Source organism: Pongo pygmaeus, chromosome 1 (genome assembly GCF_028885625.2).
Source record: "Pongo pygmaeus isolate AG05252 chromosome 1, NHGRI_mPonPyg2-v2.0_pri, whole genome shotgun sequence".
Classification (NCBI taxonomy): domain Eukaryota; kingdom Metazoa; phylum Chordata; class Mammalia; order Primates; family Hominidae; genus Pongo; species Pongo pygmaeus.
The window spans coordinates 18,476,932-18,501,730 of NC_072373.2; the positions used below are offsets into that span (position 1 = coordinate 18,476,932).

General features: G+C 45.8%; 1 protein-coding gene and 1 long non-coding RNA gene across 2 annotated transcripts in view; one reads left to right on the forward strand and one right to left on the reverse strand.

Annotated features, from left to right (window-relative positions):
* Positions 1–1,513: 1,513 nt before the first annotated feature.
* On the forward strand, positions 1,514–7,234 carry LOC134740268 (uncharacterized). The gene is made up of 2 exons (XR_010127602.1): positions 1,514–1,548; positions 6,877–7,234. It is a non-coding gene; the product is annotated as an uncharacterized LOC134740268 (long non-coding RNA).
* Positions 6,908–24,799, reverse strand: part of CAPN9 (calpain 9) — a 53,911-nt gene continuing 36,019 nt past the window's right edge. The window contains exons 12-20 of the mRNA XM_054454341.2: positions 22,483–22,519; positions 20,890–20,970; positions 18,280–18,337; positions 16,550–16,614; positions 15,983–16,051; positions 15,549–15,627; positions 13,197–13,313; positions 10,279–10,337; positions 6,908–7,045 (exon numbers count right to left, since the gene is read on the reverse strand). Of these exons, the coding sequence (XP_054310316.1) occupies positions 7,019–7,045; positions 10,279–10,337; positions 13,197–13,313; positions 15,549–15,627; positions 15,983–16,051; positions 16,550–16,614; positions 18,280–18,337; positions 20,890–20,970; positions 22,483–22,519 (592 nt within the window). The 3' untranslated portion in view covers positions 6,908–7,018. The remainder of the gene's footprint in view (positions 7,046–10,278; positions 10,338–13,196; positions 13,314–15,548; positions 15,628–15,982; positions 16,052–16,549; positions 16,615–18,279; positions 18,338–20,889; positions 20,971–22,482; positions 22,520–24,799) is intronic.

Here is a 24,799-nt window from a genome sequence, read left to right on the forward strand (position 1 = left end):
ACTGTGCCCCAAATAGTTAAAGAAACCAATGACTAACAGAAACTCGAGTTCACAGCATGGCAGGTAAAAAAAGAACTTGCTGAAACACTGAAACTCCCTCTGCCTACGAGATTTTTTAAAAACTGGCTGAAATCAGTTGTAACCAACACGGCCAATTGGAGTCTGTGAAGGACGAGCTTGCTGATGTCACATCCTGAATTTCCACCACATGTTTCATACTAATTCCCCTGAAATTTGCATAGGGGACCCATGAGTGGGCATGGAGAGATAAAAACGCATGCCCAAGGACTTTCTAGACCTCCTCTTTCCTCCACCAATCACCTACTGATCTCAGAATACACCCTCTGAATCTTTTCTAATAAAAATACTGCTTTGGAGCCAGCACAAGAAGACAGATTTGAGCTTGACGTTCTAGTCTCCTTGTGAACCAGCTTGCAGTAGAAAGCTTTTCTTTTCTCAGAAACACAGTGTCATAGCATTGGCTTCTAGCACATTGGGCAGTGAGCCCCTTTTGTTTGAAAACACACTGTTCACTGTTCCAACTAAGGAAGCTGTTCTGGTGCATTGAAAAGTGACTGCAAGGAGATTGCCTGGGTGGGAGACTCTCTTTTTAGAATGTAGAAGGTAGACTGGGAAGGACAAGAGACAATGCTAAACTCATACGGACAAGCTGGGTTCAGGTAAGTGTGTATAATGGAGGAGCTGAGTGTGTTGAGATGTTGAAAGGCAGGAGGAGTACAGCTTTCCAAGAAGCCTGGTCCTGATGTGGCCTACAGAGAGTCTTCTGCATGACCACATTCTTCTCAGAACTCTGAGCTCTGTCAGGGAGTAAGATGAATTCTCAGGCTTGCTGGGCCCACCTCTGCTACCTTCTCTCCATCCATCCAATTAGACCAGGACTGAGCCACACTTGACCTGGCCTTCTAGTTCCCAGAGTGAGAAAAGGAATCATATAATTTCAAGGTGCAAGGTGGCCCAGAGAGGTAAAGTGATACGGTTAAGTCCACACAGCTAGCTGGAGGTAAGTTCTAGACTAGAATACAGGACCCAAACTCTAAGTTCAATGCTGCTTCTATTACATGATCCTGCAGTTGCTCCATACGGTTCAGCTGTTCCCTTTCCTTGGCAAGTCCTAGTGATAATGAACCAATAAACTTCCTTGGGAATATCACTGAGCTACATTCTTCCATCAGAGGCACTGTTCAGGCACCAAGGAGAGTCTCACCCTCTACCTCTCCTTCTCCCACTTCAGAAAGGCACTGTGGGGCTGGGAAAATGCCCCAGGCTGGCATCAGTAGCAAGCACAGCCTACTCTTGATTCACAGCTGTGGTGACGAGGCAGCCTTCGCACTGGTACTTGGCAGGCGGTCTTGGCTCTCAGTAGAATGGTGCTTTGTTTCTACTAATGATCCAGTACACTGAATTAGGCTGGCACCAATGACCCTGGTACCTCTGCCAACCAGGTCACATGCTCTGGGCTTTCTGAAGCCCTGGCCCCTCAGTGCACTGTGTAGCTCTGCACAGGACAGGGTGGAGAGGAGCTTGGAGGTAGGCTCTGTATTTCAGATAAACATGACTGTGGCCTGAGGCTCTCTCCAGGCACTGTCCAAAGGATTTGGTCCCAGGACCAAAATGTTATAGGTTGATATGGTATGATATGTTTCATGTTGTAGGTTGATATGGTTTGGCTCTGTGTCCCCACCCAAATCTCACTTTGAATTTAATCCTTATAATCCCCATATGTCAAGGTCAGGACCAAGTGGAGGTTAATTGAATCATGGGGGCAGTCTCCCCCATGCTGTTGTCATGATAATGAGTGAGTCTCATAAGAATCTGATGGTTTTATAAGTGTCTTGCATTTCCCTTGCTGGCACTTCTCCTTCCTGCCGCTTTGTGAAGAGGGTACCTTGCTTCCCCTTCACCTTCCGCCATGATTATATGTTTCCTGAGGCCTCCCCAGCCATACTGAACTGTAAGTCAACTAAATCTCTTTCCTTTATCAATTACCCAGTCTCAGGTATGTCTTTATTAGACTGTGACAGTGGACTAAGGCATAGGTCTATTCAGATTTTCAGTATTCTCTGAAGGTAGTTTTGATAATTTATCTTTTTCTAGGATTTTTTCCATTCCATCTAAGTTGTCTAATTTGTTGACATAAAGTTGTTTAAAATATTCACTTATCATTCTTTTAATTTCTGATGAGTCAACAGTGATGGCTGCTCTTAGATTCTTGATTGTTAATTTGTGTTTTCTGTCTTTTTTCTTGATCAGTTTAGCTAAAAGTTTATCAATTTTGCAATCTTTTTTAAGAATCACCTTTTTGTTTCTTTGATGTTCTCTATTATTTTTCTCTTTGCTAGTCAATTGATTTCTGCTTCGGTCTTTATTTCTTTCCTTTTAAGGTTTAATTTGCCTCTCTCTCTAATTTCTTAAGATGGAAGTTTAAATTATTGTTTTGAGAACATTTTACTTTTCTAAGTCCTGCTTTAGCTTAATCCTGTTAATGTTGATGTGTATAGACATGTGTAAATACATAGTTTATTTTTGTTTCATTCAGTTCAAAATCTTTCTAATTTCCGTTGTAATTTTTCTCTTCAACTCATAGTTATTTAGAAATGTGTTAATTTCTAAAATTTGAGGATTTTCCAAACTTATTTTTGTTTCTAATTTAATTCCTTTGTGGCTGGAGAACATACTCTGAGTGATTTAAATTCTTTTAAATATATTAAAAATTAGTTTTATGGTCTAGGATATGGTCTAACCTGGAGAATGTTCCATGTGCTTTTGAAAAAATGTGTATTCATTACTTGAGGGTAAAGTGTTCTATAAATGTCAGTTAGTCAAGTTGGTTGATAGTGTTGTTCATGTCTTCTATTTCCTTGTTAATTTTCTGAATAGTTGTCCTATCAGTTATTAAAAATGGGTTATTGAACTCTCTAACTATAATTGTTAAATCTAAATAATCTATTTCTTCTTTCAATTATATCAATTTTTGCTTCATAATTTTGAGACTCTACTATTAGGTACCATTACACTTGTAATTATTATATATTCCTAATGTATTGACCCTTTATGATAGTGTAATGTCATTTCTTGTCTCTAATAATATTTCTTGTCTTAAATTTTATTTTCTCAGATATTAATGTAGGCACTCAAGCTCTCTTATTGCCAGTATTTGCATGGTACTCTCTTTCATCATTTTACTTCCAACTTTTGTCTTTTTCTGTGAAGTATCTCTTGTAGATAGTATATAATTGAATCTTGCTTTTTTATCCATTTTGACAATCACTGCCTTTTGATTGTAGTGTTTATTCATATTTAATATTATTACCAGCATGGCTGGATTAAGGTATGCCATTTTGTTTCTATGTCTTATTTTTTAAATCTGTTATTCCCTTACTGCTTTTGTGCTAAACGATTTTTTAAGTATTCCACTTTGATCCCTCTGCTGTTGTACTGTATTTTTGAGTTATTTTCTTAGTGGTTGCTCTGTAGATTACCATCTGCATCTTAATTTATAACCTTCTAATATCTAATATCATTACTTGAGGTAATACTGACTTAATTCTAAGAAAATATAGAAATATTGCTTCAATACTTTGTTTCTTCCCCTCTCCTTTATAATATATCTCTCTATTGTTATAAACAACAATATAGTATAGTAATTAATGCTTTATATAATCTAATGTCTTCAAACAAAATTAGAATGGAAGATAACACGTTTATATAGTCTTTTATATTTACCCACAGATATCCTTTTGAGTGCTCTTCATTTCTTTCTACAGATCCATAGTCTCATCTAGTTTTATTTCCTTTCACCCTGAAATACATCCTTTAATATTTTTCCAGTGGCAGGTCAGCTAATAATGAATTCTCTCAGTCTTTAACTGGGAATACCTTTACTGTGCTTTCATTTTTGCAGTTCTAGTGGGAAAACAGAATTCTTGATTGAAAGATTTTTCCTTTGGCACTTGGAATGTCATTCTACTGCCTTCTGTTGTCTGTCATTTCTGATGAGAAGTCAGTTGCTAATTGCATTGTTCCCCGTTCATGATGAGTCATTTTTCTCAAGCTGCTTTTCAGATTTTCTCTTTTTTTCCCAACAGTTTGACTTTGATGTGTCTAGGTGTGTATCTCTTTGTATTTCATGTGATTTTGGTGTGAAGCAGTAGCATTAGATAGCTCGTGTGTACTACTGTTTAATTAATTAATTTTAATTTTTATTTTTGAGAGAGTCTCGTTCTGTCACCCAGGCTGGAGTGCAGTGGCACGATCTCGGCTCACTGCAACCTCCGCCTCCTGGGTTCAAGCGATTGTGCCTCAGTCTCCCGAGTAGCTGTGATTACAGGCAAGGACCACCACACCCAGCTAATTTTGTTTTCTCTCTCTCTTTTTTTTTTTTGTATTTTTTATTTTTTTGAGATGGAGTCTTGCTCTGTCCCCCAGGCTGGAGTGCAGTGGCACGATCTTGGCTCACTGAAACCTCCACCTCCTGGGTTCAAGCGATTCTTCTGTCTCAGCCTCCCGAGTAGCTGGGACTACAGGAATGCACCATTATACCCAGCTGATTTTTGTATTTTTAGCAGAGATGGGGTTTCACCATATTGACCAGGCTGGTCTCGAACTCCTGACCTCGTGATCTGCTCGCCTTGACCTCCGAAAGTGCTGGGATTACAGGCGTGAGCCACCATGCCCAGCCACTGTTTAATTTAAAGGTAGCAGGGCGTGAATTTTTTGGTGCCAAGACCTAAAGCATATATTACACAGGTGGTGACAGACATAATATGAATGGCCATAAATCGCAATTTTCCTAGGACAGCTCCAGTTTACATCTATTGTCCTGGTGTAATAACTAATATAATTCCTTTCACACTCAAAAGCTGTTGGTTTGAATTATAAGCTACAAAATCACTTTAATTACAGTTAATCAAACTCATGCATGTGAAACATCTTCCTTTGTTTCTGGGTGTCAGTATCAGACCATATAATTCAGAAACAAATAGAAGCTAAATTCATACACTTTTTTTTGTTCTCAACTCATGATCATATAATAGTCTATAGAGCTCTATTGAACTCTCCTTCAAGACTGGTTCTATAATTCTTGGATTCTTGCAATGAAGAACAGAGGTAAACCGAAAGCATGTGATAGTATCTAACTCTTTTAGACATTTAAGAAAACACTGGTTCACAACAGTGGGCCTTAGTTGTACTGAGGGCCTATTATGTGTCAAGTACTGTGCCTGGCACCTTCTACTTACAATTTCATTTATTCATCATAAGATCTCAGTAAGGCAGAAATTACCATCCTTGTGAGAGGAGGAAACTAAGTCTCAGAGAGGTTAATAACTTTCCCAGGGACATATGGATGGAAAGAAAACAGGACGCCCAGTTCATAAACTTCATTTCCTGGGTACTTTTCAAGCACAGGAAAAAATCAGTGAGAGACAGTTATGTGCTCCTGGACATAAAGGCCTAAAAGCACTCTGTGAGACTGACACTAGAAAAAGGAGCTCATATGGTGAGTCCCCTTCCAAGTTTTACCTGTGAGCAGGGCTAGTGTTCACGACATCTAACAAACAATATGGCAGCAGTGTGCACCGAAGAGAGTGGGCACAGGCCGAGCACAGGAGATGGCATGTCTGGGGTTGTACTGGCATGACCCAGCACAGAGCCTTGGTCCTAAGCCTGCTCCTGAGAGAGGGCTCTTGTCCTGCATCCACTGCTGCGTGAACCCAGGGAAAGGCTGGAAGGTAAAGGAGAAGATCATGGTACCTTGGCCACGATCAGGGACAGGGTTCTGATGAAGCTCCACTTCTTTTTTTTTTTTGAGACTGAGTCTCACTCTTGTTGCCCAGGCTGCAACCTCCGCCTCCTGGGTTCAAGTGATTCTCCTGCCTCAGCATCCTGAGTAGCTGGGATTACAGGCACCCGCCACCATGCCCAGCTAATTTTTGTATTTTTAGTAGAGATGGGGTTTTGCCATGTTGGCCAGGCTGGTCTTGAACTCCTGACCTCAGGTGATCCGCCCACCTTGGCCTCACAAAGTGCTGGGATTACAGGTGGGAGCCACCATGCTCAGCCTCCACTTCTAACTAGATCTTCATCCCAACTGTTCTCCCTCTTTCCCTCTCGGTATCTCCCGCTCCCATCCTCCACCTCATCTGCCACAAGTGTACCAGTAAGAATGTGGGGCTTGGCATGTATTGAGCCAGTATCTTCTCATGTTACCTCCCATTATTCCAGTTCAGTGGATACTCCTGTTCAGCACTAGTGAGCTGTAATGAGGATTCTCTGGTCTGTTTTCCCCCATCATGTTGGGGATGAGTAAGATCAAACCTCACCAGAATCTGGACTCCTTGAGAAGAAATGACAGCATTCAGCTTTTCTGACCCAAAGTCTTCAGACACAAAGAATGTCTGGACTGGAGAGTGACTGTTTTAGTTACCACCTCTTGTAGGAGGAGGTAGAGATTTTCACCTTGATCCACTCTTATCGGAGATCCACTCTTGTCCAATTATCGGAACTACCTGATATCTTCCCCGATAAGGAAGCATACTTATGATGCAGAAATGCTAAATTATGACCTCACTCCTTTTCCCCCTCATCTTATTCCACATACACATTTATAAAAACATGTTTTATAAAGGATGTCTGATCACAATGACTGGAGCTACATGGAAGCCAGGATTCTGTGCGTTAGAACTCTGAGTAATTCTTAATGGAAGGAAGTAAGGAAAGTAGAGCGTGGGAAAGCTAGTGATGCCTGAACCTGGATGTAAGGCACAGGTGGCACCATCAGCCCCCTTAAGGCAGTGACTTTACAAAGGAGTAGCACAAAATCAGAGAGTGTAGCTGAGTTCATTTCATTCTTCCCAGATCAAGATGGAGAAGGGAGAAGGCCAGACGATGAGAGGGGAGTGAACCCTGGGCGTAATGGTTCCACACCAAGAGAAGTTCTGAAGGTCAAGGTCCAGAAGCCAAGATTCAGCTGGGCAGGTTGCATCTCTACAAGGCAGCCTCAGATGTTCATTGTCAAATGGATGAACTGGGAAGAGAGAGAGAGAGAGATGAGGGGTCATTGTCCTTCCATGTCCCTTCCAGCCTCAGCCTCAGGAGTGGCCCCAGTTTTCTGACATCACAGGAGATCTGCTATTTTATCATTTTGCCTGCCAGCTTGGATGTCTGTCTCAACAGGAAACCATTTAAAGAAAATAAATGAATTCTCAGCACTTGACGTTTTCTGGAGGACCTGAGTCCTTTCCAAGTGAGCTCACGTCAAGCACAGATGGTAAGACAGAGACGGGAAAATGTGCTTTCTCCCTGTTAAGAGGACAGCCTTGCTGAAGCATCTTGGTCAGGGCAGTATTAAGTGCCTTTTCCTTGTTGATGAGGGGTCCTCTCACCTTGGGGAGAGAGGTGGCCTTCCACCATGGAGAAGCTGCAGGAAGTGGAAGCAGGTTCCATAGCTGGGGGGTGTTACAAGTGAGCTGAAGGAGAAGTAGCATGGAATTCCTCCTCATTTTCTCTCCTGAGTCCACCCTGCCTCTTCCTTCCCAACAGCTTGTTTATCACAGCATGGTGACTTGGGGCAACGTGATTATATGAGACGGTTTTTTTCTCCCTTCTCTGTTCTCCTTCCTGGGCACAGTGTATATAGTACGAGAGAGAGCTACTGTAATGAAAGGTGCACAGGCCCTTTTAGGAAAGTGATTGCCGGTGAGGCCAACTCAGCCAGGAAAAGCTCCTGTTGCTTCCTGGGATGGGTCAGGAGAAAAGGAGAGGGACTTTAAAACATGGATACTTCAGACCTGGCTGCACACTGGACTCACCAAGAGGATTAAAAAAAAAACAAAAAAACAAAAAAAAACAATGCTTGGGTCTCACCTACAGAGATTCAGATTTAATTGATCTGGGGAGTGGCTGGGGTATCAGGATTTTTAAATCTCCCCAGGTGATGCTGACATGCAGCCAGATGTAAGGATGGTAGGTTTGGAGGGAGAAAATGCAATGGTTTTCACTGTTGTACTGAAGGGTGATGATATGGGGCAGGGCAGGAGCCCATTCCAGCCCCTACACCTGTGGACACTTGGGTTAGAGGTGTCCACACTTCTACCTTGAACCTGCAGCACTGGAATACTTCCTCCACACTGCTGGTGCTCTGGAGCCTTTGACTAGCCAGGAGGCCGCTGAGTAACAAACCTTCCCACTGTCTCCTTCCACCATGGACCAGAGGCAGCCATTACACTTCTTCATGTTTTTTAGTGACATTACTTATCATTTACCTGAAAGTAAATGATAAATAAAGGTGGACCTACGGGTCTCTCTTGTTTTCTTTCTTTCCCTTTCTCTTTCTTTCTCTTTCTTTCTTTCTTCCTTTCTTTCTTTCTTTCTTTCCTTCTTTTTTTTTCTTTCCTTCTTTCTTTTCTTTCCTTCTTTCTTTCTTTCCTTCTTTCTTTTGATGGAGTCTCGCTCTGTCGCCCAGGCTGGAGTGCAGTGGCGCAATCTTGGCTCACTGTAAGCTCCACCTCCCGGGTTCATGCCATTCTCCTGCCTCAGCCTCCCGAGTAGCTGGGACTACAGGCGCCCGCCACAATACCAGGCTAATTTTTTGTATTTTTAGTAGAGACGGGGTTTCACCGTGTTAGCCAGGATGGTCTCGATCTCCTGACCTCATGATTTGCCCACCTTGGCCTCCCAAAGTGCTGGGATTACATCTTCCTTTCTTTTTTAAGAGACAGGGTCTTGCTATTGCTCTCATCCAGGCTGGAGTGCAGTGGCGAGATCATAGTTCACTGCATCCTCAAACCCCTGGCCTCAAGCAATCCTCCCACCTAGGACTCCCAGATAGCTGGGACTGCAGGTGCACACCACCATGTCCAACTTCCTCTTGTTTTCATAATAGAATAGTTTGTGTGTGCACATCTTTCTTTGGAATCTTGGAGTGATCAAAGGAGGTATGGTTATTACATGTGTCCTACATGCTGAAGGTGAAAGACAAAACTAGAGAAGAAAAATGCCCAGTTTCTGTTCTCAATGAAATAATAATGCGTCCAGAGATCTGAGATACACACTTGAGAAAATTAGTGATGAGTCAACATAATTGCCAAATTATATGATATTATTATAAAGCAAAGCTTTTGGTGTAATACTAAGGCCTATGTCTCTTTCTGTAAATGGTTAAGCTGAGGCACAGAGCAACCTGATTAATCGAAATCAGAGCACAAAAGAGGGGAAGAGGTACAATCCTCTAAAACACATACTGTCATCAACCTCTTCATCTTGAAATATTCAATTAAATGTTATCCAAACCCAAAGTTACTAATGAATTTGGAAATGAGCTGGCTGTGAGTGTGAGTATGGAAGTTGGTGGAGAGGAGAAACCCCAGAGATTGGGGAGGAGCCACAGGCTGCCTGGCTTTAGTGTTGTTAGGTAGAAGAGAAAGCAGACCTGGAAAGAAAAATACAGGGAGGGAAAGAAGGAAAAGGGAAATAAAAATTACAGAAACCATGGAAGGAAACTGCTCCACAGTTTCCCCTCTGCCTTTGGGCAGGAGAATGTCTCAAGAGCGTTGCCAAGCTTCATGCGCACAGGAATCACGGGGGTCCTGTGAAAGGCGACTTCCATTCAGCAGGTCTGGGGCAGGGCCTGGCACTCTGCATTTCCAACGCTCTCTCCTAAGTGATGCCTATGCTGCTGCTAGCCCACGGACCTCCCTGTGAGCAGACGGGGTCCACCGGGATCCTCTGGGGAGAGGGTGATTGAAACCCCCTGGAATCCTTCTCCCACACCTCTGACACTTGGACCCATGGTCCCCCACCCCTCATTGCTATGATGGCCCCGGTAACTGGCCAGTTTTGTACTTGTCGGAGTTTGGGGGAGCATCATGGGAACCGCAGGACAGCAAGAGCAAGGGAGAGTGAGCAAACTGGCAGCTGGAGGGCAGGCAGGCTAAGTTACCCAAATGACGGAAGGAAGAGAAGGACAAGAAGGCAGAGTCTGCTCACTCACTCAGGTCAAGGCGATTAATCTCTCTATGCCTCAGTTTCCACCCTGCAAAATGTGGATACTATTGGTACTTAGCTCACAGAATTATTGTAATGGCTCAGTTGATTACTTGATAAATAGTATCTCAAAAATATTAGCTATTTTGTTGTAATCACTCCCACAGGTAGATGTCAGCCTTTGCATGAAATCATGCATTCGGCAAACATTTATGGAGCGTGGACTCTGCCAGGCCCTGGCTGGGTCCCTGAGCAGAGGGTCTGGATTGGCCATACCTCATTTATATTGAGATGAATGAACTCCTTGCTCTTCGTACTGAGAGCCTGGAACACCCCTGATAGGAGAGAAGGGGGAAAGGCATCCTTTTAAAGACAATTCCTTTACCAAGTTTGTTTCCCAGCAACCAAAGGGCCTTTCAGTGGAGCCTGTGGGGAAGCTGCTCCATCTGGTGGTAAACAAGGACTTTCATCAAGGGCGGCGATGGGACTCAGGCCGGCTGAAGGAGAACTTCTCTGAACGGATGGAGGCATCCGGTCCTGTAGCAAGCCAGTGGTCACCTAAGCCAGTCAGCCGGCCAGCAGCTTCTGGAGCCAAAGCAACTCCCTTATCTTAACCTTCTGGGGGGTACAGGGCCCTTGAAATCCATGGGCCCTAGAAAAAAAGCACATGTACGTAAAGTTTTGCATGAACCTGAAAGTTGTTAGTCTCGCCCTTGTAGGAAGGGGCTGTGGGTGCTGTCACAGGACAGACCAGCACAGGAGAGCGTGCCAGCACTGAGCCGGGGGCTGGGTCTACCGCGTGGTGTCACCTGAGCAAGTCACTGCCCTCTTGGGGCCTCAGCCTCCTCACCTTCAGAAGACGAGGTTGAGCCAATCAGCCCTGGCTTCACTTGAGAATCTCACGGGTAGCTTTAATAATACAACCCAAAGCGGGGTGGGGGACCATCACTGAACACAAGAAATGGAAGAGACCCAACAACCAAACATGGTGACTGGATCTTGTGTGGATCCTGAGTCAACCAAGCAACTGTGAAAAGGTGGCCTGGGAGATTTGGGCATGGACCGGGCACTAGAGAATGTTGAGGGTTTGCTGAGAATTTCGTTAGGTGTGCAGATGGTATGACGACGATGCCAAAAACAAGTCTATCAGCTGGAGATACTCAGATGAGTGGACAGAGTTTCTGAGATCTGCTATTAAATTATTTAGGGGGAAAAAGTATGTGTTGCGGGAGCACAAGGGAAAAGTTAGCAAGATGCTAATGGTTGAGGTTGGGTGTAAAGGTCTGGAAACACCTGGCGAATTTTCATAACTCCCGATGCTGTGTGCCACCCCTGAGATTCTAATAGAATTGGTCGACTGTGCAGCCTGGTCATCAATGTTTCTTTAGGCAACCCTGGAGATTGTAATGTACAGCAAAGTTTGAGAAGTGCTGGCGTGGAGTGCATGGGAACCTATTATGATTCTTTATATCTAAGTGGAGGGTTGACATTCTTACAATAAAAAGTTAAAATAATACTGCAGCAAAGCTCCATCCTTGGTAATTGTAAAAGTTCTCCAGGCAAATCTAAAGTGAGGATCCCAGAGTGGATGGTGTTAAGCCTAAAGGATCTTCAGCCTAATATTATAAGAACAAGCTGAGGCACTCCCACCCCCCGTGCTGGGAAGGATTATGCCTGTGTGGTTTAGAAAGGGAAAGAGCAATTGAGAGAAGAGAAACTAGCAAATGTCATTATTTCTAGGGTCAGCTCTGACCACCCTGTAAGTCTAATAAGTGATTCTCTCTCAGGAGGGGTCTTTCTAGAATGCACCTCTCACTAGCTACCAGTAACCCCCTAGGGAAATCCCAGCCTCCTGGCTTGATATACTAGGCCCTTTGGGACCTGCTGATCTCTCTCTGGGTTTCTCTCATCATTCCTTAATCAACACATACTCATTGATTGTCCAGAAATTATGGGTCTCCTGGAGCTTAGAGTCTAGAGGGGCTGTGCTTCAAGCAAGTAATTAGTTTTCTATTACCAAAGAGGCAGAGGGAGCTGTCACGCTGACAAGTGAGGGTCACAGCCCTCACCTTTTTATTTTAATTTTAACTTAATTTTAATTAATTAATTAATTATATTTTTGAGATGGAGTCTCCCATTGCCGCCCAGGCTGGAGTGCAGTGGCAAATCTCAGCTCACTGCAACCTCCACTTCCCAGGTTCAAGGGGTTCTCCTGCCTCAGCCTCCCGAGTAGCTGGGACTACAGGTGCATACCACCACACTTGACTAGTTTTTTGTATTTTTAGTAGAGACGGAGTTTCACTATGAGCTGGTCTCGATCTCCTGACCTCATGATCCATCTGCCTCAGCCTCCCAAAGTGCTGGGATTACAGGCGTGAGCCACCGTGCCCGGCCCCCTGTCTTTTTTTTTTTTTTAAATCAAGTATTCATACCTCGAAGTGGCCTATGGAACATAGATTAGAAAATACCAAGCAGGACCAGCTGCATAATTTGTGAGGCCCAGGGCAAAATGGAAATGCGGGGCCCCCTGCTTCTAAGTTATGAAGACTTTCAAGATGGAAACGCCAGAGCATTAAACCAAGCATGAGGCACCCTTGGGGACACAGGTCCTTTGGCACCTGCACACAGGGCATGTCCTCATAGCCACCCCAGTGCTGAGTTACAGGCCCTGGACATGCTTCATTCAGCCTCACCTTCAAAACCACCTTTGAGGGGCAAGATGGCTATGACAATAAACTGCAAACACTGAAGTGCACGGGCACATAATCTCTTTCTATTTGTGGTGTAACAAATCTTGTTTGAGATAACTGGGTCAATGCCTAGGGCTTACAGGGCGGGGAAGTGGGGAGGAAGAGGGACTGAGACTCTCCAGTTTCTATATGCTATGATGAGATTTAACCTGAAATTGAACCTTTCCTCAAACACAAGGCACAAACCTGCTCCAGCCCATCATCCTCCCACTGAGGCACTGTGAATGTGTAAAGAAAGGCGATGCTAAGAAACGCGCTGCAGGGAAGGCTGGCACATTCTGCTCCTTAGCTAACCACACAGGCCCACGGGTCCACACACATCAGACCATGGCTCTCTGTGGTCTATCTTTGCCATTACTTTAACCAGGCTCTTTCTCATGCGCTCGTGGAGGGTGACTGAAGATGCCACCCCGAGGTGCACCCTCAGCCTTGCTGGACACTTACGGCTCGCATTCTCCAGCCGGACCAGGCAGTTGAGAAAGTCATCGAAGTCCAGCTGGAGCTCCTCATCTGCATACCTGAGCACAATCAGCTGCAGGAGGTGGCTGCTCAGCTGAAAGCCTGTGGGGACGAAGGAGGAGACCCAGGACTCGCTGTATCCGAGCCCCGAGGTGAGTCTGCACCTTTGAGGGAGCTCCCAGGCAGCTGAGGAGAGGGCACAGAAGAGGGAGCCACTGTTTCACTCCTCAAAGCTGGGATTCCCAGACCAAGTGGGACTGCTGCCCTTGGTGTGAATGCAGCGTGAGAGTGTGAATCTGTGGTGCAAGGGCGAGTGTGCGGGGGACTCTCAGGCGTGCTTTCTGTGTTTAATGGCTTCTGAGTTTAGCGAGTTTGTGATCTTAATTTTGATGCCAACATCACCCATAGGGTCTCGCTGACTTTATAGGAAGCTTCGTTTGGGGGAACTTAACACTGGGTGGTGTCTGAGCCCCACACTCATTCCTACACCAGCCTCCCCTCGCGTTCTGTGTCTCAGGTCACTTCCGGCTGTGGCCCTAGAACGTTTCTCGGAGGGGATGCTGCTGCCCACGGAGAATGATACTCTGCCAGGGGCCCATTCCTACACATCCACGACGGGGGAAGAATGCCAGGCTATAGCCAGGAGGCCTGGATCTGAGCCCTGGCACTGCTCCAGCCGTGGCATATGGGTTCAGTTCTCTGGGCTTTGGTTTCCTCATTGTCAAATGAGGAGTTTAGATAAAGTGAACTTCCTTCTAGATTTGATATTTAGATTTTTTTTTTTTTTTTTTGAGATGGAGTTTCACTCTTGTTGCCCAGGCTGGAGTGCAATGGCGCAATCTCGGCTCCCTGGAACTTCCGCCTTCTGATTTCAAGTGATTCTCCTGCTGCAGCCTCCTGAGTAGCTGGGACTACAGGCACCTGCCACCACGCCCAGCTAATTTTTGTATTTTTAGTAGAGACAGGGTTTCACCATGTTGGCCAGGCTGGTCTCAAACTCCTGACCTCGTGATCCACCTGCCTCGGCCTCCCAAAGTGCTGGGATTACAGGCATGAGCCACCACACCTGGCCAGTGCTTTGATTTCTAATTAGTGCCCTTAGAAGTGATTTCTTTCCCCCTTTCGTTTTGGTCTACATGTTCACTTTCTAGGAGGTGTTCACAGGATTGTTCAGAAATCCACCCAGGGTCTTTCTGCTTCTTCCTAATTCCAGCGGAGGAGCAGGGGGTCAGGCGCAGAGCACAGAGTCTCTAGAGCCTACACGGCAGTGCTGGCTGCCAGCTTTGGCCAGAATCCTGGTGTTTGGGGCTAGAGGAGGGGGATGCGGGGCAATCCCCCCCACGCTACATCAGGGTAGGAAAGACACAGCCATGCCCCTCCTCTCTGAGCGCTCCCTTTGTCCCCTGCTCAGTTCCTCCTCCTACCCCGGAAACAGAGTCACCATCCCTTAAGAAAATCAGGCACCCTTCTCAGCCTGGCACTTTGCTCAGTTGTAAATCATCTGATTTTCTTCTCCCTCACATAGGACCCGAGATGGTCCTGGCTGTGTATACTTCACCCTTTTATCAGACCTGAGCCTGGACATGTTTCCAGATTTTGCTTTCCCTGGGAGGGAACCACTTTAAAAGGTTCAGGAGGCCCCTGTCTGTGAGGTGTGCTTGGTGAGAAGCACAGGCCGCCCGGCGGGAGGGAGGTCTGCATAGTGCTCATGGAAACTACGGTTGTGTGTGCAGGACACGGGACCACAGAGAGGCCGACAGCCATCCAGCGCTGGACAAGAGTGGGAAACGCCACCTGGAGCCCAGCCTTCGGGAAAGGAAGCAGGGTATAAACTATGACACAGTCACCCAGTTTGGATTCAGAGTCTGCTGCTGATAAAGCCTGGGACAGGGCCACAGGTGGCAGAGGGACGTGCGGCCCCAAACCATGGGCGCTGCATGCTCTGTCTCACCCACGATAACAACCACCTGAGAGCAGAAATGAGAAGTTTGGAATCACTGCAGCTTGCCACCAAAGAGCCATGTGTTAAGTACTGGGCCAGAAAACATGGTCCGGGGCCATGAGGCCTCCAGAGGGCAGGCCAAGTTCATTTTTAGCAGATACATTTAAAAAGTTTCTACCAATGTTCACAGTGGTTTAAAATGAGGGCCCTGGTGTCAGCAAGTGAGTCCTGGGTCTGAACCCTGGTGCCACCACTCCAAGGGTCGTGACCTTAAGAATCACCAACTGGGCTCAGAGGCCCACCTCCTGGACAGCAGAGAGAAGACCTGCCATCTGCTCAGGTTGCCCACAGGCAGTACCTGGCATGAAGTCAGCCACCTGTACTCCAGTTTTTACCTGCAGCTTTCAGTGCAGTCCGCAGTTCATAGGTAGACATGGTGCCGGACTTGTCAGCATCAAACCGAAGGAAAAGGTTCTAAAGGGTGGAGAGCAGAAGCATTGAGAAGGAGCGCGCCTGAAAGGCATTGCTGATGGCAGTAAATGGGTGACAGCCAGCCCGGGGGAGCTACCCTCCAGGGGCCGCAGATGCCACAGTTGGACTGGGCCTTCCAAAAGAAGTCAGTCTCCCTTTTGTCTTCCTTTTCGTCTTGGGTGGAAGCACGGTGGTACTCCCATAAGCATTGGAATAGCATGATGCTGTTTTCCCTTCTCCCCTGTCCAAATACGATTCCTCTAGCCTGCAGCCTGCAGCCTGCTGTACCTTTTTAAATCCCCTCTGCTCTACGCTCACCGGGTCCCCCAGAGGCCAAGCCCTGCTCCAGGTTACATACAATCCACTGCTTCAGCTTGTCCCAGAACACTTTGAATTCATCAAACTCCAGTTTCCCATTGCCGCTGGTCTGTGCCAGGTGGGTTAAGGGAGACATGAGCAGTGTTTCAACCTGAGGCTCCTCGTGGGACCTCAGCTCTGGGACTGCAGAGGGGGAGGGCTGATGGGCTGGCCTGGGTGACACAGGTTTGGGGCCCTGGGGAAGTGGTTTTAATGATTAAACCACAAATTTCTGAAGAGGGGAAACAGCAGAAGTGGAATGGGGGTGGTCCCGGAAAGTTCACAAAAACAGAACTCTGTTCCCTTGGATGGGATCCCAAAGTGGCAAGAAGACCCCCAAGTCCCTTCAAAAGCTCCCCACCCCCGCCACTGGGCAGTCTTGTGCATCTTGATTCTGATCCAATTTCAGCATCGGGGTCCCCCAGCTTTGGGTTATTTTCTGTGAAGAAGACTATTCTGCTGGCTAAGGATGTCATGTTCTTGAAGAGTCTGCACTATTGAAGATTACTCTACTGTGCTTAAAGCCCAGGATCCATGTTTATTTCTGCTCAAATATTTGGAAGGATACGTCCATCAGGGAAATGATGTTTTTACAGGAGATCAGGCTTAGCTTCTTGAATTTGATGTCCTTTTCTGAAATTGCACATGAAAGCTGAATTCAGTTGACCCGATAAGATAAACTTATGTACCCATCTGCTGAAAGCCCAACAAATCCGGGGCTGTTGGGGGCTGTGATGTGGCTACTCTCTTATGATGCTGGTAGGAGTAGAAGTTAACATGATCTTTCAGAAGGAAAATTGACAAAATGTGAAAAAAGCAATAAAAGTGGGAATACGCCTTCATCCATTTATTCTAGTTCTAAGAATCCCGAGCAAAGAATTACATATGAAGATTTTTGTCATCACATTATTTATAGTGGCAAAAATTTGGAAGTGAAATAATGACCAATAGAAAAGCATGGTCAATACCTTAGGCTATGTCTATATAATGGAGTATTATACGACCCTTAGGAATCATGTTTTTGCAGCATATTTAATGGCAGGATTTAAATTTGTTGGAGAAATTTGTACTCCCATACTACTGTTGGTGAAAATGTGAAATAGTCACTTTAGAAAACAGTTGGATAGTTTTTAAAAACATTAGAGTTAAGTAATCCTCTTAACTAAACATATAATTAAGAGGATGGTTATGCCACCATGTAACCATAGACTGTTGCATTGTGATGGAACCATCCTCATAACTATATACCCAAGAGAAATGAAAACACATGCCTACCCAAAAAACTTGTATAGGAATGTTTACAGTTGCATTATTCATAATGACCGAAAACCGGTAACAACCCACATGGCTACCAATAGATGAATGAATAAACAGAACGGGGCCCATCCATACGATGGAATGTTGTCTGGATGTAAGAAGGAATGAGACATTGATACACGCTACAGCATGGATGGACCTGGAAAACATCACGCCATGTGAAAAAAGCCAGTCAGAAAGGACCACATATTGTATGATTCCTTTTATTCCCCCCTGAAACGGAGTATTGCTCTGTTGCCCAGCCTGGAGTGCAATGGCATGATCTTGGCTCACTGCAACCTCCACCTCCCAGGTTTAAGCAATTCTCCTGCCATAGCCTCCTGAGTAGCTGGGATTACAGGTGCCCACCACCACACCTGGCTGATTTTTTTTTTTTTTTTGTATTTTTAGTAAAGATGGGGTTTCACCATGTTGACCAGGCTGGTCTTGAACTCCTGACCTCAGGTGATCCACCTGTCTCGGCCTCCCAAAGTGCTGGGATTACAGGTGTGAGCCACCGCACCTGGCCTATGATTCCTTTTACATAAAATATTCAGAATATGTAAATCGAATCTATAGAGAAAGAAAGTAGATGAGTGGTTGCCTGGGGCTGGGGGAAATGGGTACAGGGTTAACACTGTTAATGGGTAAAGGGTTTCTTGTTGGAGTGATGAAGCGTTCTAACATTATATGTCTACACATATGACACACATGTACATACATGCAGATACACATATGTTAAGAGTGGTTATTGATGGTGGTGAGATCATTTGTGATTATCTTTGTCATTAGGCTTTTCTGCATTTTTAAGAATTTTCTACTATAAACCTGCATCATTGTTGGAATCAGGAAAACAAACAATGAAAGCTATTTTTAAAGTCTACCTATAAATCAGCCCTGGGAAGCAGATCTGCAGCTCGGAGGAGCAGGGAGGGGACCCAGGCAGTGTGGTCGCTCGTCCCTCCATAGGCGCCCCAGGACCCCGATGGGGTCGGTACTTACTCTTTTGCAGCACAGCATTTAAAACATACTCAAGTTCCTCTGCTGTCACCTCCATGTCCTGTTGAAGTGGAGACAATTGTTTTTTATAGCCCTTGGCACCTTCTTTTTTAGGTTTTTTTGTTTTAAATCAGTTCTGAGCTTGATTTGGCTCAAGTGACAGACCAGCCTTCAGGACCCTGCTGTGGGCAGATGTACCTATCTCCTGTGTAGCTGCAACTACGTGTCTCATATGTCACATGTTTTAGGGACATGCCAGCCCAACTAGGAGAGAGCCTAACTTGAGAGACATCCGAATTCAGGAAAGTGCATGGAAAGCTGGGCAGGGCAAGGCAGTGGTTTCCCAACTTCCCTGAGGGTCAGAACCACTCCTGGAATTGTCCTAAGCTCCTCAGATGGTTCCTATGTTGGAGGTAGTTTGGGAAAACCAGACTGAGTCTTCCTCTGCACAGTAGAACCGCCTGCAGAGCTTTAAAACAGTCCTGCATCTGGGGCTTACCCCAGGGAAACTTGAAATCAGAGGTCCTGAGAATACGGTCCTATTTTTAAGACCTAGGAGTTGATTTAGAATTAAGAATAAGGGTGAATTTCAGAATCATGGATCTAAGGTGCTCCAGGAAATCTCAGCAGCCCCCACCCCAGAAGCTGGTTAGAAATGGAGAGTCTCAAACCTTGCCCTGAGTCTTAGGCTTTTTTTTTTTTTTTTTTTTTTTGATACAGGGTCTTGCCCTGTCATCCAGATTGGAGTACAGTAGTGTGACCACAACTGACTGCAGCCTCAATTTCCCACACTCAAGCAATCCTCCTACCTCAGCCTTCCAAGTAGCTGGGACTATAGGCATGCACCACCATGCTGGGCTGATTATTTTTGCAGAGATGGGCTCTCCCTATGTTGCCCAGGATGCTCTTGACCTGTTGATGAGGAATCTGTGTTTTTTTCCCAGGATGCCCAGGTGACTTTATGCACATGCGTGTTTGAGTAGCACTGACATAGACCTCATTTTGGTCAGGGTTTTGCACTAGCCGTGTGTTATGCTGTGGAGTGCTTCTAACACATGTCCGTCCTGAAGCCTCTGGGCCTGGGGAATGGGGGTTTGGGATGTTTGGTGTTGGTAAGAAAGCAGTGCCCCAGCCAGGCCTCACTGAAAGAGGAGGAAAGAGAAATGGAGCCATGTGCCCAAGTCATCCAACTACTTGGAAGAAGAGCAGGACATGAGTCAAGGAGGGCTGAACTCTAGAGGTACTTTTTTGATTGTTAATAAAGGTCGACTGAAACTCCTGCAACATTCACCGCTTCCCTCCCAAACTCTGGATCTCCATCTGACAACTCCTGTCCCTCCCGCATGAACCTCTTTAACTCCTCTGAGCCTGTCTTGCTGGGTCTGACCCAGCATGCTCCAGATAGCACCTGGAGCAGGGAGGTCACCACTGCCTTCCCCCCTCACCATGCTCTGTCCCGCCCAGGGCTGCACTCAGCCACCCTTCCTGCTGTACTTTAAGCAGTCACATGAGCCCCCCTTTTCTCCATCCAATCCTGTGGTCCCCTAATTTCCCTGCCTTGCCTGTTTATTGCAGTGCCTAATATACTACCATCAGACAGCCCCTAGGTTTAGATATCACCCCTCCAAGTGACCCCTTTCATAATTCAGGAGCTCCCGTTTGGGGAAACACATGAAGCTAATAGAGTCATTAGCACCTTGACATGAATTAGTTCATCAGCTCATTTTATTTATGGCTCCAAGAGAACACCTCTGGGGCAGTTTCTAGGAAGACTTCCCTCCCCTGACCCCAGCAGGTGGAGGAAGAGCCTGGATCTGTGTGAGGCTCCATCCAGTGTCCCCAAAAAGGAAGCTGAGCAGTGGAAAGAGCTAGGATAGGGTGGGGGACAGGAAGTTGCAATTGAATAGGGACTTCCTTGAACATGATCCCCTTTACCACAGCAGACAGAGTATTCTAATGGCAGTGATTTTCAGGCAGAGTTCAAAGGAGCCACCTCTTCAAGGCTTGCTCTAGCCTCCCAAAGAAAGAACCTGGGGCCAGGCGTGGTAGCTCATGCCTGTAATCCCAGCACTTTGGGAGGCTGAGGCCAGAGGATTGCTTGAGCCTAGGAGTTTGAGACCAGCCTGGGTGACATAGCAAGACTCTTTATTTATTTATTTATTTATTTATTTATTTATTTATTTATTTAACTAGCTAAGCATGATGGCATGTGCCTATAGTCCCGGCTACTCAGGAAGCTGAGGTGATAGGATCTCTTGAGCCCATGAGTTTGAGGCTGCAGTGAGCTAGGCTTATACCACTGCACTCCAGCCAGGGCAACAGAGTGAGACCCTGTCTGAAACAAAACAGAACTAAAAAACAAAGCATCTGGGCCTATTCTGAGCTTCTTTGGGCTCACTGGCCCCATCCACAGCTGCAGACTGTGTAAGTAAGAGATGTTGTAAACAGGGTGGCCTTTGGGCCTTCAAAGATCAGTGCTGGTCTTACTTTGCAACAAGCTCCATCATGCCTCAGAATGACATTGCTGACCAACCCAACGACTGCAACCCTTTGCTAGGAAGCCAGGCCCAGGCCCTCAGCCTGGTGGGGAGATGGAAGAGGGGTGTGTCTTACCTCACCAGCGACTTGTTTGAACAGAGCTCGAAACTGCTGCTCCTCCTCTGTCTCCTGGTCAGGTGGAGTTGGCTTTGGAGGCTAAAAAACAGCCAAAGAAACTTGCACAAAATGATCCACAAAAAAGAAACATGACAAAAATAGCAGGAAAGTAGCCAGGACCCTCTGTGCCCAGCCCCATGTCACCCTCCTGAGGCGGTGTGCACAAGCTGTGTCCTATAGCGTGAGGAACATTTTCTCATGAAGGCTCTTTTAGAAGGTGAGACTAGAAGGACTTTATTAGCTGGACCTGTGGAACCCTTCTGCCTTACAGACGAGGAGGCCAAAGGACCTTGACCCGTGCCTAAGTTAGGTCCTGGCCATTGGATTCTCATGCTTCCTGCTCTTCCTCTGGCTTACTTCTTCTTGCCACCCTGGACTGGAATGACTTTACTTCATCATCTGTTTTGATAGCTGGTAAAATCGTTGAAGGCAAGAGTCTGTTTCTAGCACTAAGCTCTGGGCTTGGTATATAGAAAGAGCTCAGTAAATGTTTTGGGTGATTTTTGGTTTCTTTGTTTTTTTAGCACCATTAATAAGCTGTGCCCCAGCATGGAATAGCAAATTCCCTCCTAAAAGCTCCCTCTGCTGTCCCTGGACGTGTCAGACTGTTTCCAGCTACAGTATCTCAGGGCCTCTTGAGGAGTCCTCCAGCCCTTGGACGAGGGTAAAGCCACCCCCATGTCTCCCCTTCCACACACACATAACATAGGGGAGATGTAATGTGTTCCCCTGAGTCCACAGTAAAAAACATCTCCCTGCCTCTCTGGTTTTCTTTTCATTGATTAGATTTCTTAAAATACGATTAAAAGATAGTCTACCCCCTTCAGAAGCGGCAGCCTCCTCTCAGGTGGAGTTGGTAGTGTGAAAGTTATTGAGTCAAAATGAAGTCACTAATGTTAAGAAAACCCTGACAAATAGAGCTCAGGAAGGCCAGAAGGTTCTCATGCTTATTTGCCTGATAACAAAAATATCACAAAAGGCTGCAAAAACCACAACCTTTCACAGAGGCCCTTGCAACCACTCACAAAAATACTTCTACCTCTGCCTAGCAACTGCCTGTCCAACATCAGACTGGCTTCACTTTTGTTATTGATCTTCATAGCCAAGGATAATTATTTCAAAACAATTATGTAATCCTTCTCATTTTTTCTTTAAAAACCTTTGTCCTCCTTTACCTCCCCAAATATGTCATAGTTTACTACAGCATGCGCCTTCCCATTGCACTGCTTTACCCCTAAATAAATAGCTTTTCTTTTAGAGAGTGTCTCTGTGTTTGTTATTTCAGTTGACAGTAGCACAGAGGAAGATGACATCGAACAGAACTTTATACCAAGCACCCACCTCACTCCCATGCCAGGTCCTTGTGGACTAGAAGAGCATAGACTAGAACACACACATCTTGGTTTCCAGGAGGTTAGAATCATAGATGCTTACTTGATTGCATATAACCATCCCTGAACTGCAGAGTTTTACATGATGCTGTGATTAGAAGGAAGGTTTCCAGAACCATCACCTGAATCCTATACTCCATAGCAACATCAGAAGACTCACCTCAGGAAGGTCAATGTCTACATTTCCATCCATATCCCTGTAGGGGCAGAAAAACACACTGCCTCAATTGTGGATAAACTTCCCATTGGGATCTGCAGAGCTGAAGAGCCCAGAGCCGTGGGAAGGTTCTGTCCCTTTGAATCCCTTATTGTTCAGTGCTGTTTCCACTTCACAGAGTTTGCAGACCCCATGCATTGACACCCCCACCCTTAGTCACTTAGACCTTGCTCAGAATGCAAATAAGAGGGACAGCCATTGTGTTAGACCATTCTTGCATGGCTATAGAGAAATAACAGAGACTAGGTAATTTATAAAGAAAAGAGATTTGATTGGCTCACGGTTCTACAGGCTTTACAGGAGCACAGTCCTGCTTCTAAGGAGGCCTCAGGAAACTTACAATTATCGCAGAAGGTGAAGGGGGAGCAGGCAAGTCACATGGAAAAAGCAGGAGCAGGGTGGTGTGGGGGAGTTGCCACATACCCTTAAACAATAAGATCTCAGGCAAACTCACTATTGTGAAGACAGCACCAAGCCATGAGAGATCCGCCCCCATGACCCAAACACCTCCCATCAAGCCCCACCTCCAACACTGGGGATTACAATTCAACATCAGATTTGGTGGGGACACATATTCAAACTATATCATTCTGCCGTGGCCCCTCAAATCTCATGTCCTTCTCACACTGCAAAATATAATCATGCCTTCCCAAGAATCCCCCAAAGTCTTAAGTCATTCCAGCATTAACTCAAAAGTCCAAAGTCCAAAGTCTCACCTGAGATAAGGCAAGTCCCATCACCTATGAGCCTGTCAAATCAAAATCAAGTTCCAAGATATATAAATTCCATTTTATACTTCCAAAATACAATGGGAGTATAGGCATTGGGTAAACATTCCCATTCCAAAAGGCCAAAAGAAAGGGGCTACAGGCCCCATGCAAGTTTGAAACCCAGCAGGGCAGTCATTAAATCTTAAAGCTCCAAAATGATCTCCTTTGACTCCATGTCCTACATCCAGGGAACCCTGGTACAAAGGGAGGAATCCCAAGGCCTTGGAAAGCTCTGTCCCTGTGACTTTGGCTGCTGTCATGGTTGTTGAGTGCCTGTGGCTTTTCCAGGCTCGAGGTGCAAGCTGCCGGTGGATCCACCATTCTTGGGTCTGGAGGATGATGGCCGCCTTCCCACAGTTCCACTAGGCAGTACCCCAGTGGGGACTCTGTGCGATACCTCGAACCTCTCATTTCCCCGTCTGCATAGCCCTAGTAGAAGTTCTCTGTGAGGGCTCTGTCCCTGCAGCAGGCTTTTGCCTGGGCATCCAGGCTTTTCCATACGTCCTCTGAAATCTAGGTGGAGGCTGCCAAGCCTCATTCAGTCTTGCATTCTGTGTGCCTGCAGGCTTAACACCATATGGAAGCCGTCAAGGCTTATGGCTCGCACTCTTGCACCCTCTGAAGCAGTAGCCCAAACTGTATCTGGTGCCTTTGAGCAGAGACTGGAGCTGGAGCAGCTGGGATGCAGGTAACAGTGTCCTGAGGCTGCATAGGGCAGTGGCGCCCTAGGCCTGGCCCATGAAGCCATTTTTTTCCTCTTAGGCCTCTTGGCCTGTGATGGGAGGAGGTGCTGCTGCAAAGGTCTCTAAAATGCCTTTGAGGCCTTTTCCCCATTGTCTTGCTTATAGCACTTGGTTCCTTTTTAGTTATGTAAATATCTCTAGCAAGTTGTTGCTCCACAGCCTGCTTGAATTCCTCTCTCGAAAAAGCTTTTTCTTTCTCTGCTGTATAGCCAGGCTGCAAATTTTCCAAACTTTTATGCCCTACTTCCCTTTTAAATGTATATATTCCAGCTTTAAGTCATATCTTTGCTCCCACATCTGAGTATAGGTTGTTAGAAGCAGCCAGGTCACATCCTGAATGCTTTGCTGCTTAGAAATTTCTTCTTCCAGATACCCTAAATCATCACTATGAAGTTCAAACTTCCACAGATCCCTAGGGCATGGACACAATTCAGCCAAGTTCTCTGCTAAGGCATAACACACATAACCTTTGCTTCAGTTTCCAATAAGTTCCTCCTTTCCATCTGAGACCTTGGCAGCCTGAACTTCATTGTTCATATCACTATCAACAGTTTGGCCATAACTATTTAACCAGCCTCTAAGAAGTTCTAAACTTTTCCTCATCTTCCTGTCTTCTTCTGAGGCCTTCAAACTCTTCCAACCTCTGCCTGTTATCTAGTTCCAAAGTCACTTCTACATTTTCAGTTATCTTTATAACAATGCCCCACTCTTCTGTACCAATTTTCTGTATTAGGCTGTTCTTGTACT